This window comes from Pinus tabuliformis, chromosome 2_1 (genome assembly GCF_031772625.1).
Source record: "Pinus tabuliformis cultivar Carrire ecotype Pingquan chromosome 2_1, CPIR1, whole genome shotgun sequence".
NCBI lineage: Eukaryota > Viridiplantae > Streptophyta > Pinopsida > Pinales > Pinaceae > Pinus > Pinus tabuliformis.
Window position 1 is genome coordinate 338179591 of NC_142299.1, and position 11762 is coordinate 338191352.

The window sequence follows — 11762 nt, forward strand, 5'->3', positions numbered from 1 at the left end:
GTTACTAGTTTCACCAAGTGATGAGGAAGAAGGAGAGGGAGAAACAAACGAAGTGGAAGGTGGGGGAGAAACTCTAGTATCATATGGTTGCTGATTTGATTTCTCAGAAACTACGGTGTTTTGAACGACAGAGGTCGAGAAAAGCCATACTGGTAGGCCAATTGCGAGTCCTGGAAAGGAGAATGTAGCCATGTGTGGAGCACCAACATCTCCCCAAGAGGAGAAAGGAATAGGATTCCCCCCAAGGGGAAATCCTTGATTGGTGGACTCCATTTTCTCAACCTAAGACTAACGAGGGAACAATGATGTTATTCTGATTAACATAAATTTTATGACGCTTTGACACAACTTGTTTTTTCAATTTTTAAGAGTCAAGAAAAAGCTAAAGATGACTCTAGTCGCCTTCAATTTTTAATGAGCTTGAAGCGACAGGTGCTCAAATGGACCTTTTCTTTTAAGGAGTCTGAAAAGGAACGAAAGTGACTACTCTGGAAATCTAGACAGAGGGATTACCAAACCAATCACAAAACTGCAGAATACTTTTTACGTACGGTAGTCAATATTCCTGAATGTTGTGTTCAGTGCATTTCGATCGATAGGACGATAGACATGGTTTCCTATGGATAAAGGATATAGCCTATTGTGGTCTCCCAATATATACTCGACGGTACATGGGAGAACAAGTCTGTACTAGCACTTGTCGTATCAAAGAGGAGGAATCACCCAACCTATAATGAAAATGATAGTTACCAGGCTTTATGACACCTACGTCTCTAGCCTATACTTCTAGATGTTGTGCGTTAGGTTCTAAAGCATTTTTATGTTCATTGAGTTTTATTTTACAGTTGATATTTCTTAAGAAGTTTGCCTTTAAGGTTCACTGCGTGATGTAGATATACAATTCCTAAACATGCAATCTAAGATGATAAACAGTCGCTTAATTTCTTTTAGTAATGAAAATCCTAGCTACTAAGGAAAGAGAAGTAAAATTCTTTCAACATAGAGCAGAGAGCACACACTAGATGCACTTTTCCTAAATCAATTTCCGCATGCAGCCTAAATGCAAATGCACATGCATGTATTTGTTTTTTCAATTTCCTTAATGTGAGAATGACAAAAAGAAAACTAAGTACAGATCTGAACTATCTTTCCTCAAAGCGAAACTTTAGCAATTTCTTTTCAAAAACGGAAGGAAGATTTAGATGACACTTTCAATTTCGACTTGAAAACTGCTTCGACACTTGAAAGAATTGATGATTCAAATCAAAGAGAATGGAAAAAGTGTAATCAACTATCTAAAAGAGGAAAAGTTTATGACACTCTTTTCTTTGACTGAAAACGACACTTGCGACACTTTCAAATCAAAAGACGACTGTTCGATTAAGCTATTGTTTGCAAAGGAGAACTGTAAATGATGAAAAATACATAAAAAAAAAATTCACAATTCTTTATCAATGGAGGCTGGATAATGCAAAGGAAGAAGGTTTCAACAGTGATATACTGATCATAGATAGAAAACTACTGAATAGAGCTGAAAACAATGAAGGAAAAACCAAAATCTGGAGGCAGAAATAGTCTCATTCAATCATCGCACCTGTAACACAAGGAAACAGGGATGCATCTCACTTGCAACACACGGGAGGTGTGATGCATCTAGATTGGTAATGAGAGATAGTGCGATGGTCCAGGGACGAGACTGAACTTGGTTTTCACTCACAGTTTGCAGCTAAGTTCATGGATTTAGGTTGAGCTAATGATAGACAGTAAACACAAAGTATAGGGGCTGAACTAATGAGGTTATTTGAGCTACCACCAGGGCACTTAGGATGTTTGCAAGTCAGATGTTCAGTTCATAAACTAACCCAAAGATTGACTGAAGCAGCGTTTATATACTTTGCAGTTGCATAGCAGAAGTAGTTTGAAGGCTAGCTGGCTTATCTTTAGGCTCCATTTGTAGTTTATAAAGCAAACAACAGTGACTAACAATCAAACTATTTGTTCCCCGGCGAAGTTGCCATTCTGTTATCAGGAAAACTAGTGTCCATTCAAAGCTGCTAGTCCCACTAAGACAGGTAGCTATCTTAGAAACAAACAAACTAAAGTTACTTGTGTTTTCCTTTATGAGAGATAGATGAGAGAGAAGCAGAGAGTACCAACCTCAATCTTTCACTTGTCTCCTTGCTTGTTTCCTCACTCCCTTGATAGAGATTTTGCCACTCCTTTCTCACTTGCCCCACTTCAAGGAACACCTGTAGAGTCAAAGCAGCAAAATACCATCAAAGTATAGAGATCTATAACCATAAACAATATAGGATCAGATGTATATTAACCATACAAATGCATACACAAATACAAGATTCAGAGATATACAAGCATATGGAGGAAAACTAAAATAGCTTTATTGATAGAAGTAGTAGAAGAGAGGATTACAACCTAGCGGTCTAATCCAGCGCCATCCTCCTAGCATGAAAGCCCTCTTCACCTCATGAAAAGCTAGATCACCCAACACTATAATGTTTCACAGAGAAACCAACACACTTCCTTACAAAATACAAAATTCCAGCCTTTAGATCTCTAGGATGAGGGATCTGTATATAGATATTTGCAGGTGGGTGAGTCAGCTTTTAGGATTTTGATTAGTGTCATTTCACTAATATTTCTTGGTTCCACTTGGAGAATTCATGATCTCTTACTCATCCCTAGGCGAATTCAGAGAGGCAAGTGTCAAATGAGCAGTTTCTAGAAGATTCTCTAGGTTTCCACCAAGAAAACTGCCTCTGCCATTTCTCTGCACTCGCTCATCGCACCCTATAGAAGGGATTTTTAGTATGTATCGCACCCTTTGCATGTGACAGGTGAGATGCATCGTACCCTCAACATGGAGTAGCCTGTATGGTTCAATTTTGACCAGTTCTGAGCAGTTTTTCAGGGAGAACTTATGGGAAATGATGTAATCAGCTGACCTTGTTCCTTTAGGGTATGAAACAACACTTTTAGGGGTTTAGAAGCCCTTGGTTTATGGACATATATGATTGGGGTTGCAGTGCCCAAATGTGTCTATAAAACTCCTCACCAGTCACATCAAAATAATAACCCAATTTCACAATCAAGGTTGAGAACACATCAAGTTTGTGTTCCTGGTGACAACAATTCAAGTTCTAACTTGGCATCTTCATTCAATTTAACATATTGTGTTGGTGACCCTGTGGCTTCAGTGAATGGCTTTAGGTCAACATGTATATAAATTACATTAGGAATAGTACCAAAATCTCGGGAAAATGCTAGATCTTCCCTTGGCTTTGATACACTAAGCTTTGAATTCTTGTTGCCTGTGACACCATCATCGAGCAACATTCCATTCTCACAAAGGAAACAATCATAAAGACTTTCTTCTCTATCACCTATGCCACAATCTTTATGGAATTTTATGCAAACTTTGCCACCTCTACCTCCATCTACAGGATTGTTCAGGCGAAATCTGTTATTTGCAACAAAAAAACAAGTAGAGTCATCTTTTAAGCCCTTTTCTGACTCCTAAAACATGAAAAGATTGCTGAGCGTTTCTTTTACACTCGTTAAAACGGAATTAAAAGACGGTCCACTTACAGCTCTTTTCCGACCGTAAAAAACATGAAAATATTGCCGAATTTTTGTCGTTTCAAATTCGATATTGGTTATAAAACGACGTGTCGTTAATCACTTTTTTACTTTTTCGGATCAATGACACTAATAACGAAACGTACTCCTTGGTCGTAAAAGATCAAGCGGTTCTCTCAAGTATTATTTTATACTTTTTCGGGCTTGGGAGACACAAATTTACGAAAAAGGTCAACCCTGGAGTCTTCTTAAGTTTTTTCAGACTCTCTAAAATTGAAAAACACCGAGTTTCTCCTATACTGGACTCGTTAAAATTTCACAGTAAAGAACCTGTTCAATTACAAACACGAACGAACCACTCCTTCTTAGGGTTCGAATTTAAACTAAGTTGGACTCATCCGAAGGATGAGCTTATAATCAAGCAAATGTTATCCTCCTCAAGCTTGTAAAAAATAAAGAGGTACTTGCCAGAAATGGTGGGGGAAAAGAGAGGAAAATGAGTCTGTTTGTCATACTTTGTAACCACTCTTGAACACGACACTTTTATTCACCTGGGTTGGGGAATCCTTTGCCTAACAGTTGATCAAACCACATTGAAAGTTTTCAGCCGGTTTCTGGGTATTAACTTTGGGTCAATTGTCACCAAGTCATCTGTTGTGTCGTTATGTGTTCAAGAGGTCACTGCCAATAAGCCATTCATCTGCAAAATATCTGTCATCCATCTTGACCATCCCTGAGTCAGTCCTTGCAACTAAGTTTCTTCAACTTGATCTATGATTTCGTGTTGTGGGCTTGCCTACGACGGATCGCCTCCTATCGACATCAGCACATTATCTAGAAAGATGATCTAGGAATCATCAGTACCTTGAAATCTGCATGCCTCAATGGCAGGTTTCTCACCATTAACGACAGTTTACATCATTGACTTTCGATCGAAGGATTCCATGACATATTCGACATCAACACATATACTCACATCTCATGGATTGTACTAAGTACTTTGAGAGCCATTGACATCACTGGTGGTTTCTCTCACACTTGTTAACAGTTTACATCATTGACTGGTAATCAAGTGGTTTCTACCATGTTCGACATCAACACATTTATTCACATGGATAGAATCGTACTATTATGGGATATAGAAATGAAGACCCTGGATCTAGTTTCCACCATCCAGGCTGCGAGGAATTTTGTATTCATTATGTTGTGGACTATTCATAAACAGATGGCTGCGTCCATACTGTGTTCACACGAGTCTATACTTATGATGTTTTACAAGATCATTCCTGTATCAGACAGTAGATAGGTTTTCTAGTTAGTTTTGATCTGAGTATGGGAATGCCTACCTCAGCGATGATATGATCTCATATATATATCTTGCATTGAATGTTTTTACAGGTTCCGACCGGGCTCTCCACAAGATAATCCTCGAAATGATAAAGTACTTCACTCTTCTTATATGATAAATGAAATCCTCATCTACTACAGACTTCGAACTTTAGGGGGCAATCTGTTACACAAAAATATCGTCACCATGATTATTTGCAGTCAGTATGGGTCTATCATCACTTGTATTGTCCTCGTCTAGGACCTCAGCTCTTCAAATCAAGCTTTGGAAGTGGGAGAAAGACATTAAAAATCAATGTAACTCTGGTTCCGCACTTTCTCTCATGGTCACCTGCGGTCCCGCACCTTCTGTGTACAAAAGCTGCGTACCGGCCCGCTCTGTTCCTAACGGTGCAGGTGCGGACCCATGTGAAAGGCGCAATTTTTATCTTAAAAAACTCACTTTGGGTTAGTTCTAGAGTTTTCTAGAAGGAATTTTGACGTGGATTGTTCGCTCTGAGGTGGTTCATGCATCCCAAAAGAGAAGGAGCTAATCCCTTGACTAAAGGAGCTATCCCTTTGAAGGAGGACCTAGTAACTTCCCTCCATTGCACTACAAATACAGGCATTGGGGTGAGGACTAGAGAGGTTAGAAGCTGAATATTTTGAGGGTAAATGCTGGTGAAATTGAGACTCTTTGGTTGAGCTTGAGAGGAGAGATCACATACCTCTTGGTTCCATTGGAGAGTGAGTGAAACTTGTCAATGTAGAGGAGACATCTTGTTGGACCCTGGGAGGAGCTTGTACAGCGTCAAGGCAAAGGTTGTAAGGTTCTTCTTCTTTTGAATTAATACAATCAAACTCATTTTTCTCAACAAGTATCTTATGTTATTTGTTTCATGGACTCCTTGACTTTCATGTTGAACATGTTTTATGCAATTGGTTTTTCAGGTGCTATTTAATGTGTTTGCCTTGTTTGTGTTTGCAGATTTGCGGAAAGGAGCTCATTTGGATCAAAGGAGCGAGGGCGTCCACAAGCTTGCGTTGCACCAAAGGTAGGCCCTAAAAACCTTTGTTTGCTATTGTTAATTAAAGCATATTTAGAGAAAGATAGTGTCTGGTTGGTCTGCTTGTCGTTAGGTATTCTTTAGATTCTAGGAAGGTCCATCTTGTCCACAAGATCGACCCATTTCACGCGACACTAAGAAGAAAGGTTTCAGGCCTAGAGGCTCTTGTTTCCCATTCTTAACTATGGCCAAGGACCTAAGACCCATCCCTGATGGTCATGACTTTGTAATAACATCCATATTGAATTAAAATTCCAAATGTACCTACTAAGGGATTTTGTCATGGTTTCTAGATGTTGTTCATGGAATTTGAGCTTAAGAATATCGTCTTTTGTTAAATTGTGACATCGATTTCCAACTCACTAAACCTACTCATGATGGATGTCTCCTAGTTGGAGGTTTACAAGGAACCACTACAAAGCAATCATTTGTTTCTTTGAGCATTCATCAATTTCTCTTGAGGATGGGTAGAATCAACATAATCCAAAGGAATTTGTTTTCATTCCTTAACCTTTCTTTAGGCTCCATGAGTCATCCTTGATGCACATATCCTTCTAATGGTGTCCATATCAAATTATAATAAAAAAGAAGTGTGCATTTACAGTTATGGTTTGCACATGTTGTTCATGATCTGATATTAATGGCAAGCATGATTTCTAAACATGGTTTAAAATCATTTTGGAATTCACCATAGGGGCTTGCATGGTCCATCCATCAAGATTTGGGAAGAGTTAAAGCAATTTTGATAGGAACATAGCTTTTCCTAAAACATTTGCACATTCTTGAGATTTTCAACAAACATGCTTTCCATTTGCAGTAATTTCAAGAAGAAACCTCATACATCTACCATTAATTACTAAATGACCATGACCATATTTATAGTTTTACCTATTAATGGTTAAAATTGAAATCTTAAATAATATACATATTAATTTAATGGTATAAAAGCTATATTTTTGGTGTTATGGCTTACCAAGGGAGATGGGTATGTTATAGGCATAAGGTTAGTATTTTCACGCCATGGCTATGGTCAAAACCCCAAGACCCATCAGTAGTGCACAAAGCATCTTGATGTTGATATCCAACTCATATGCTAAAGACCCCTTAGCAAGGGCTCATGTTGGAGTTTCTAATTTTTTCATGATGCTTGATATTGGGATGGTTCAATTATGGTATGTGGTCCTCGTTTCACCATCTCACCAAGCCTAAACCTTAAAAACCAATTATATTGCATAAAAATTACTCATGGGGCATGTATCCCAATTGAAGGATTACAAAAGAATCCTTATAAAAGAGTTGTGTGTTAGTTTAAGAACTTCTTAAAGCTTTAAGCCCAAGAATATTCAATAATATCCTATGGAAACTTACTTGTGGTTCTTATATTCTACTTAAATGCTTACAAAGGACTCATATGTTGATTTGAGGCCTTGTTCATGGCTTTTCTACTAAAGAAGATTCAAGTAAATCTCAACGCACTAATTGACCATAAAAATTGGAACAATATAGAGAAGATTAACATGACCCCTACTCAAGAATAATAAACACAAATCTAAAAATAATCCAAATTTTAAAAAATTGGTTATAAAAAAACAAATAATCCCATTCAAATATTATTAATTAATATAATATAATTATATTTTATGCTCAACCACAAAAATTAAGCTAAAGATTATCAAGAATTTCTTTCTACGCAATTTCCCTAACAAAATTAATACATTTTGTAACCTTAAAACAATTAATCAAAATTTCGGGTTGACTATATATAGACAAGCCAAATGTCCGTGTGATGCATAAGACAGTGATTGTCTTCCATTAATGAGAGTTGCAGAAGCCATTCTTTTGAGTATATCATACGTCTTTCTTAATTCTGCTTAACGACCTCAATCAAATCCTTATGAAAGAAATCACCGTCTTAAGAGAAGAAAAAACTGTTTTGTCCACAAATCTCACCGCAATGGGATTAGAAATTGAATCCACAAGGAAAATGACTGAAGACTGGAAGGAGGTTGAGAAAGAACTTGCAAAGAAAGATGTTGAATGCCAAGCAGTAATTTCTCAGATATACAGGCAATTGCAGGGAGCTGAGGCACGATTGAATGACGAAATTTCCGCGAAAGAGGAGCGTAAAGCAGTTGATTTTGATAGAAAGAATCTGGAGGAAACTGTTTTGCAGTTGAAAGATAAAATTCAAGAGATATCCGCAGAATTAGAGGCAACCGCTAAAGATGCGAAATGTCAAAAGGAAGTGCTTTTATCCCAAATTTTAGCAGCCAAAAAAGAGGCTTCCCAGATCACTCCCAGGAGCCAAATAGCAGAAGATGCCTGGAATCTGGAGAAGGAGAAAATTTTTAGCAGGTTTGCAGAGCTAGAAACTAACCTTGAGTTGATGTCCAGCGAGAAAGTCAAACTGAGCGAGATAAACAGAGAGCTAAGGACTGAAGCGGAATCTTTGAAGGCCCAATTGGTATCAGAAATTGAATCTGCAAGGAAAATGAATGAAGAATTCAAGAAGGCTGAGAAAGAATTGAGAGAACTTGGAAAGAAGGACGAAGATTACCAGGTTGCGATTTCTGAAGCACTCAAACAATTGCAGGATGCTGAGGAAAGATTCAATACCGAAATTTCTGCTAAAGAAGAGGAGTGCAGAGCAGTTAACCTTGATAAAAAGAATCTGGAGGGTACTGTTTTGCAGTTGAAAAATCAAATTCAAGCGAGATCTTCAGAATTAGAGGCAACCAATAAAGGTCGGAAATTGGAAAAGGATGTGCTTTTATCACAGATCGAAGCAGCCAAAAAGGGGACAGCCGAGATAACTAGAATTAGCCAAATGGCACAGGAAACTTGGAATGCGGAAAAGGAGAAAATGCAGATTAGGCTTGCAGAGCTAGAGACGAAACTTGAGTTCATGGCTGGCGAGTTAGGGTCACTGAGCGAGACGAATAGAGAGCTAAAGACACAGGCGGAGTCTTTGAAGCCCCAGTTTGTATCAGAAATTGAGTCTGCAAGGAAAATGACTGAAGAATGGAAGGAGGCTGAGAAAGAATTGGGAAAAGAACTTGCAAAAAAGGATGAGGAATGCCAAACTGCGATTTCTGAAGCGGTCAAACAATTGCAGGAAGCTGAGGAAAGATTCAATGCCAAAACTTCTACGAAAGAAGAGGAGTGTAGAAGACTTAACCTTGATAAGAAGAATCTGGAGGCAACAGTTTTGAAGTTGAAAAATCAAATTCGAGTGATATCGTCAGAATTAGAGACGGCCAATGAAGATCGGAAATTGGAAACGGAAGTGTTTTTATCGCTAGCAGTCGCCAGAAAAGAGACTGCCGAGATCAACAGAAGTTAGCAAATGGCACAGGAAGAGTGGAATGCTGAGAAGGAGATCCTGCTGAGCAGGCTTGCAGAGCTACAAGCAAAGTTTCAGTGGGTGGCTAGCGAGAAAGGGTAACTGAGCGAGACAAATAGAGAGAAGGAAGTGGAATCTTTGAAGGCCCAATTGGCATCAGAAATTGAGTCTGCAAGGAAAATGACTGAAGAATGGAAGGATGCTGAGAAAGAATTGAGAAAAGAACTTGCTAAAAAGGATGAGGAATGCCAAGCTGCGATTTCTGAAGCAGTCAAACAATTGCAGGAAGCTGAGGAAAGATTCAATACCGAAATTTCTGCGAAAGAAGAGGAGTGTAGAACACTTAATCTTGATAAGAAGAATCTGGAGGCTGCTGTTTTGAAATTGAAAAATCAAAATCAGCTGATATCATCAGAATTAGAGACGACCAATGAAGATCGGAAATTGGAAAAGGAAGTGTTTTATTCACTGGAAGTTGCCAGAAAAGAAACTGCCGAGATCAGTACAAGTTACCAAATGGCACAGGAAGATTGGAATGCTGAGAAGGAGATACTGCTGAGCAGGATTTCAGAGCTACAAACGAAGCTTGACTTGGTTGCTAGCGAGAAAGGGTTACTGAGCGAGATGAACAGAGAGCTAAAGACTGAAGCCGAGTGTTTGAAGGCCCAGTTGGATGAGTATAATGATAAACTGGTTAGCATGGAAGAGAAACACTCTGAATTGTTCAGGGAAAACGAAGAAATGGCAAAGACAATTAACTCGTTGCGAGGAGAGATTAATTGCCTCATGAATGAGAAGAATTTGGTTGCTCGAAATCTGAAAGAGGCAACCAAAAAATTTGAAGATTCAACCGTAGCAGAGGAAGGAAGGAGCGCATTCGTTGATATTGCAAACTGTATAGGTGTGCAGGAAAAGCCCGAATTGAGCGATGTGAATGAAATGTTGTGCATGAAAATGGCGGTTATCAAATGAAAACGCCAAACAAGTCGCAACGGAAGCGAAAGTGAGAATCAAGATTTCACCAGAAAGATTTGAATACATAGTTTGGGGTGATTTTGTGAAGTGTTAGTGAGATATTTTCTCTGGTCTCTGGAGTTTTGGTGTTTGGAATGAATTTGCAGCATTCTCACTGGTGTTCTACACTGGTTTTAAAATTTAGAACTTTCTCAGCATTAATTATCTAGATTTGCCCTAAATGAATATGGTTGTTATATTAAACTGTCTTATGTAATTGTTTTTGGTATTCAATAATTATGATTGGTGTTGTTGTTGAAGTGCCTTATGTAATTATTTTTAGTGAAATTTTAATCTAGATTTGTACTTCAGGAATCTGATTTTCTATTTAAATGATTTATTGGTGTGATTGAAGTGTGTTATGTAATTGTTTTTTGTTGAAATTTCAATCTAGATTTGTATTCTAGGAATCTGATTTTTTATTTAAATGCTTTCAATAATTATGATTGGTGTTGTTGAATAAAGTTGTTATTATATGGTTATGAATGTTATTGAAGTATGCTATATATATTTTTTGAAATTTCAATCAAAATTTGTATTCTAAAAATCAGGGTGGTTGAATAAAGTTGTTATATATATGTGTGTGAGAGAATGTTATTGAAGTATGTTATGTATTTTTTTTATTGGATAAAATTTCAATTTAGATTTATTTTGTAAGTGATTTTCTATTTAAATGATTTCCATAATTATAATTATGGTTGGAGTTGTTGAGTAAAATTGTGTTTTATTACAAATATTTTTAGAGTTTTTTTTTTTCTTTTTCTTGTCACTTTCATTAACAATGATTCAAATGTTTATGTGTCAATTTCATGAAACCACTTTATTATCCATAATAAACAACAATTATAACATTGTCTTAATATCTTTGGGTTCTACTTTATCCTTTTAAAGCAATAGGTATTATATGTGGCAATCCTTGACAAGTAGGATTAGCCTTCTCATGTGTTTCTTGATTTTCTTCATCATTTTCCCCTTCTTTAACTAAGAAATTTTCCATGAAGAATGAGCTCATGCATGAGGATACATATCTTCTAAATTCTATGGATATTGGGATACATTGCACTCAGTTGTTCATTAAAGGCTTATAAGGACCCTCTTCCATGCATTATTAGGTGCACATATGACCACTTTTCATTCAATACTAGACATTCACTATTATTTGACACATTTTCTATTTTTAGTATTTTCTATTTTTAGCATGCATATTTTGAGTACCATTACCACATAAGATGATATGTGGCATTGAATGGAGAGTTTTTGGAGGATAAGATGACTAATTCCACTATTATTTCAAATTATACCATGCATATCACTCTCTAGAGGGACTATGCAATCACTCCCTACTTTGTAGTTAGACACCATTTTTCTCTTTCTTGCCCTTGTAGTTGACATTTAGCCTTATTTTGGAGTTTAAT

The 11762-nt window shown here is 37.3% G+C and overlaps 1 protein-coding gene and 1 non-coding gene across 2 annotated transcripts; both read left to right on the plus strand.

Annotated features, from left to right (window-relative positions):
- Nucleotides 1-7453: 7453 nt before the first annotated feature.
- Nucleotides 7454-7560, plus strand: LOC149200219 (U6 spliceosomal RNA). The gene has a single exon (XR_016254092.1). It is a non-coding gene; the product is annotated as a U6 spliceosomal RNA (small nuclear RNA).
- Nucleotides 7561-9391: 1831 nt separating this feature from the next.
- On the plus strand, nucleotides 9392-10374 carry LOC149200220 (uncharacterized). Its single transcript, XM_089399533.1, has one exon. The coding sequence runs from the start codon at nucleotides 9514-9516 to the stop codon at nucleotides 10303-10305; it is 792 nt and encodes a 263-aa protein (XP_089255659.1). The 5' UTR covers nucleotides 9392-9513; the 3' UTR covers nucleotides 10306-10374.
- The last annotated feature ends 1388 nt before the right edge of the window (nucleotides 10375-11762 follow it).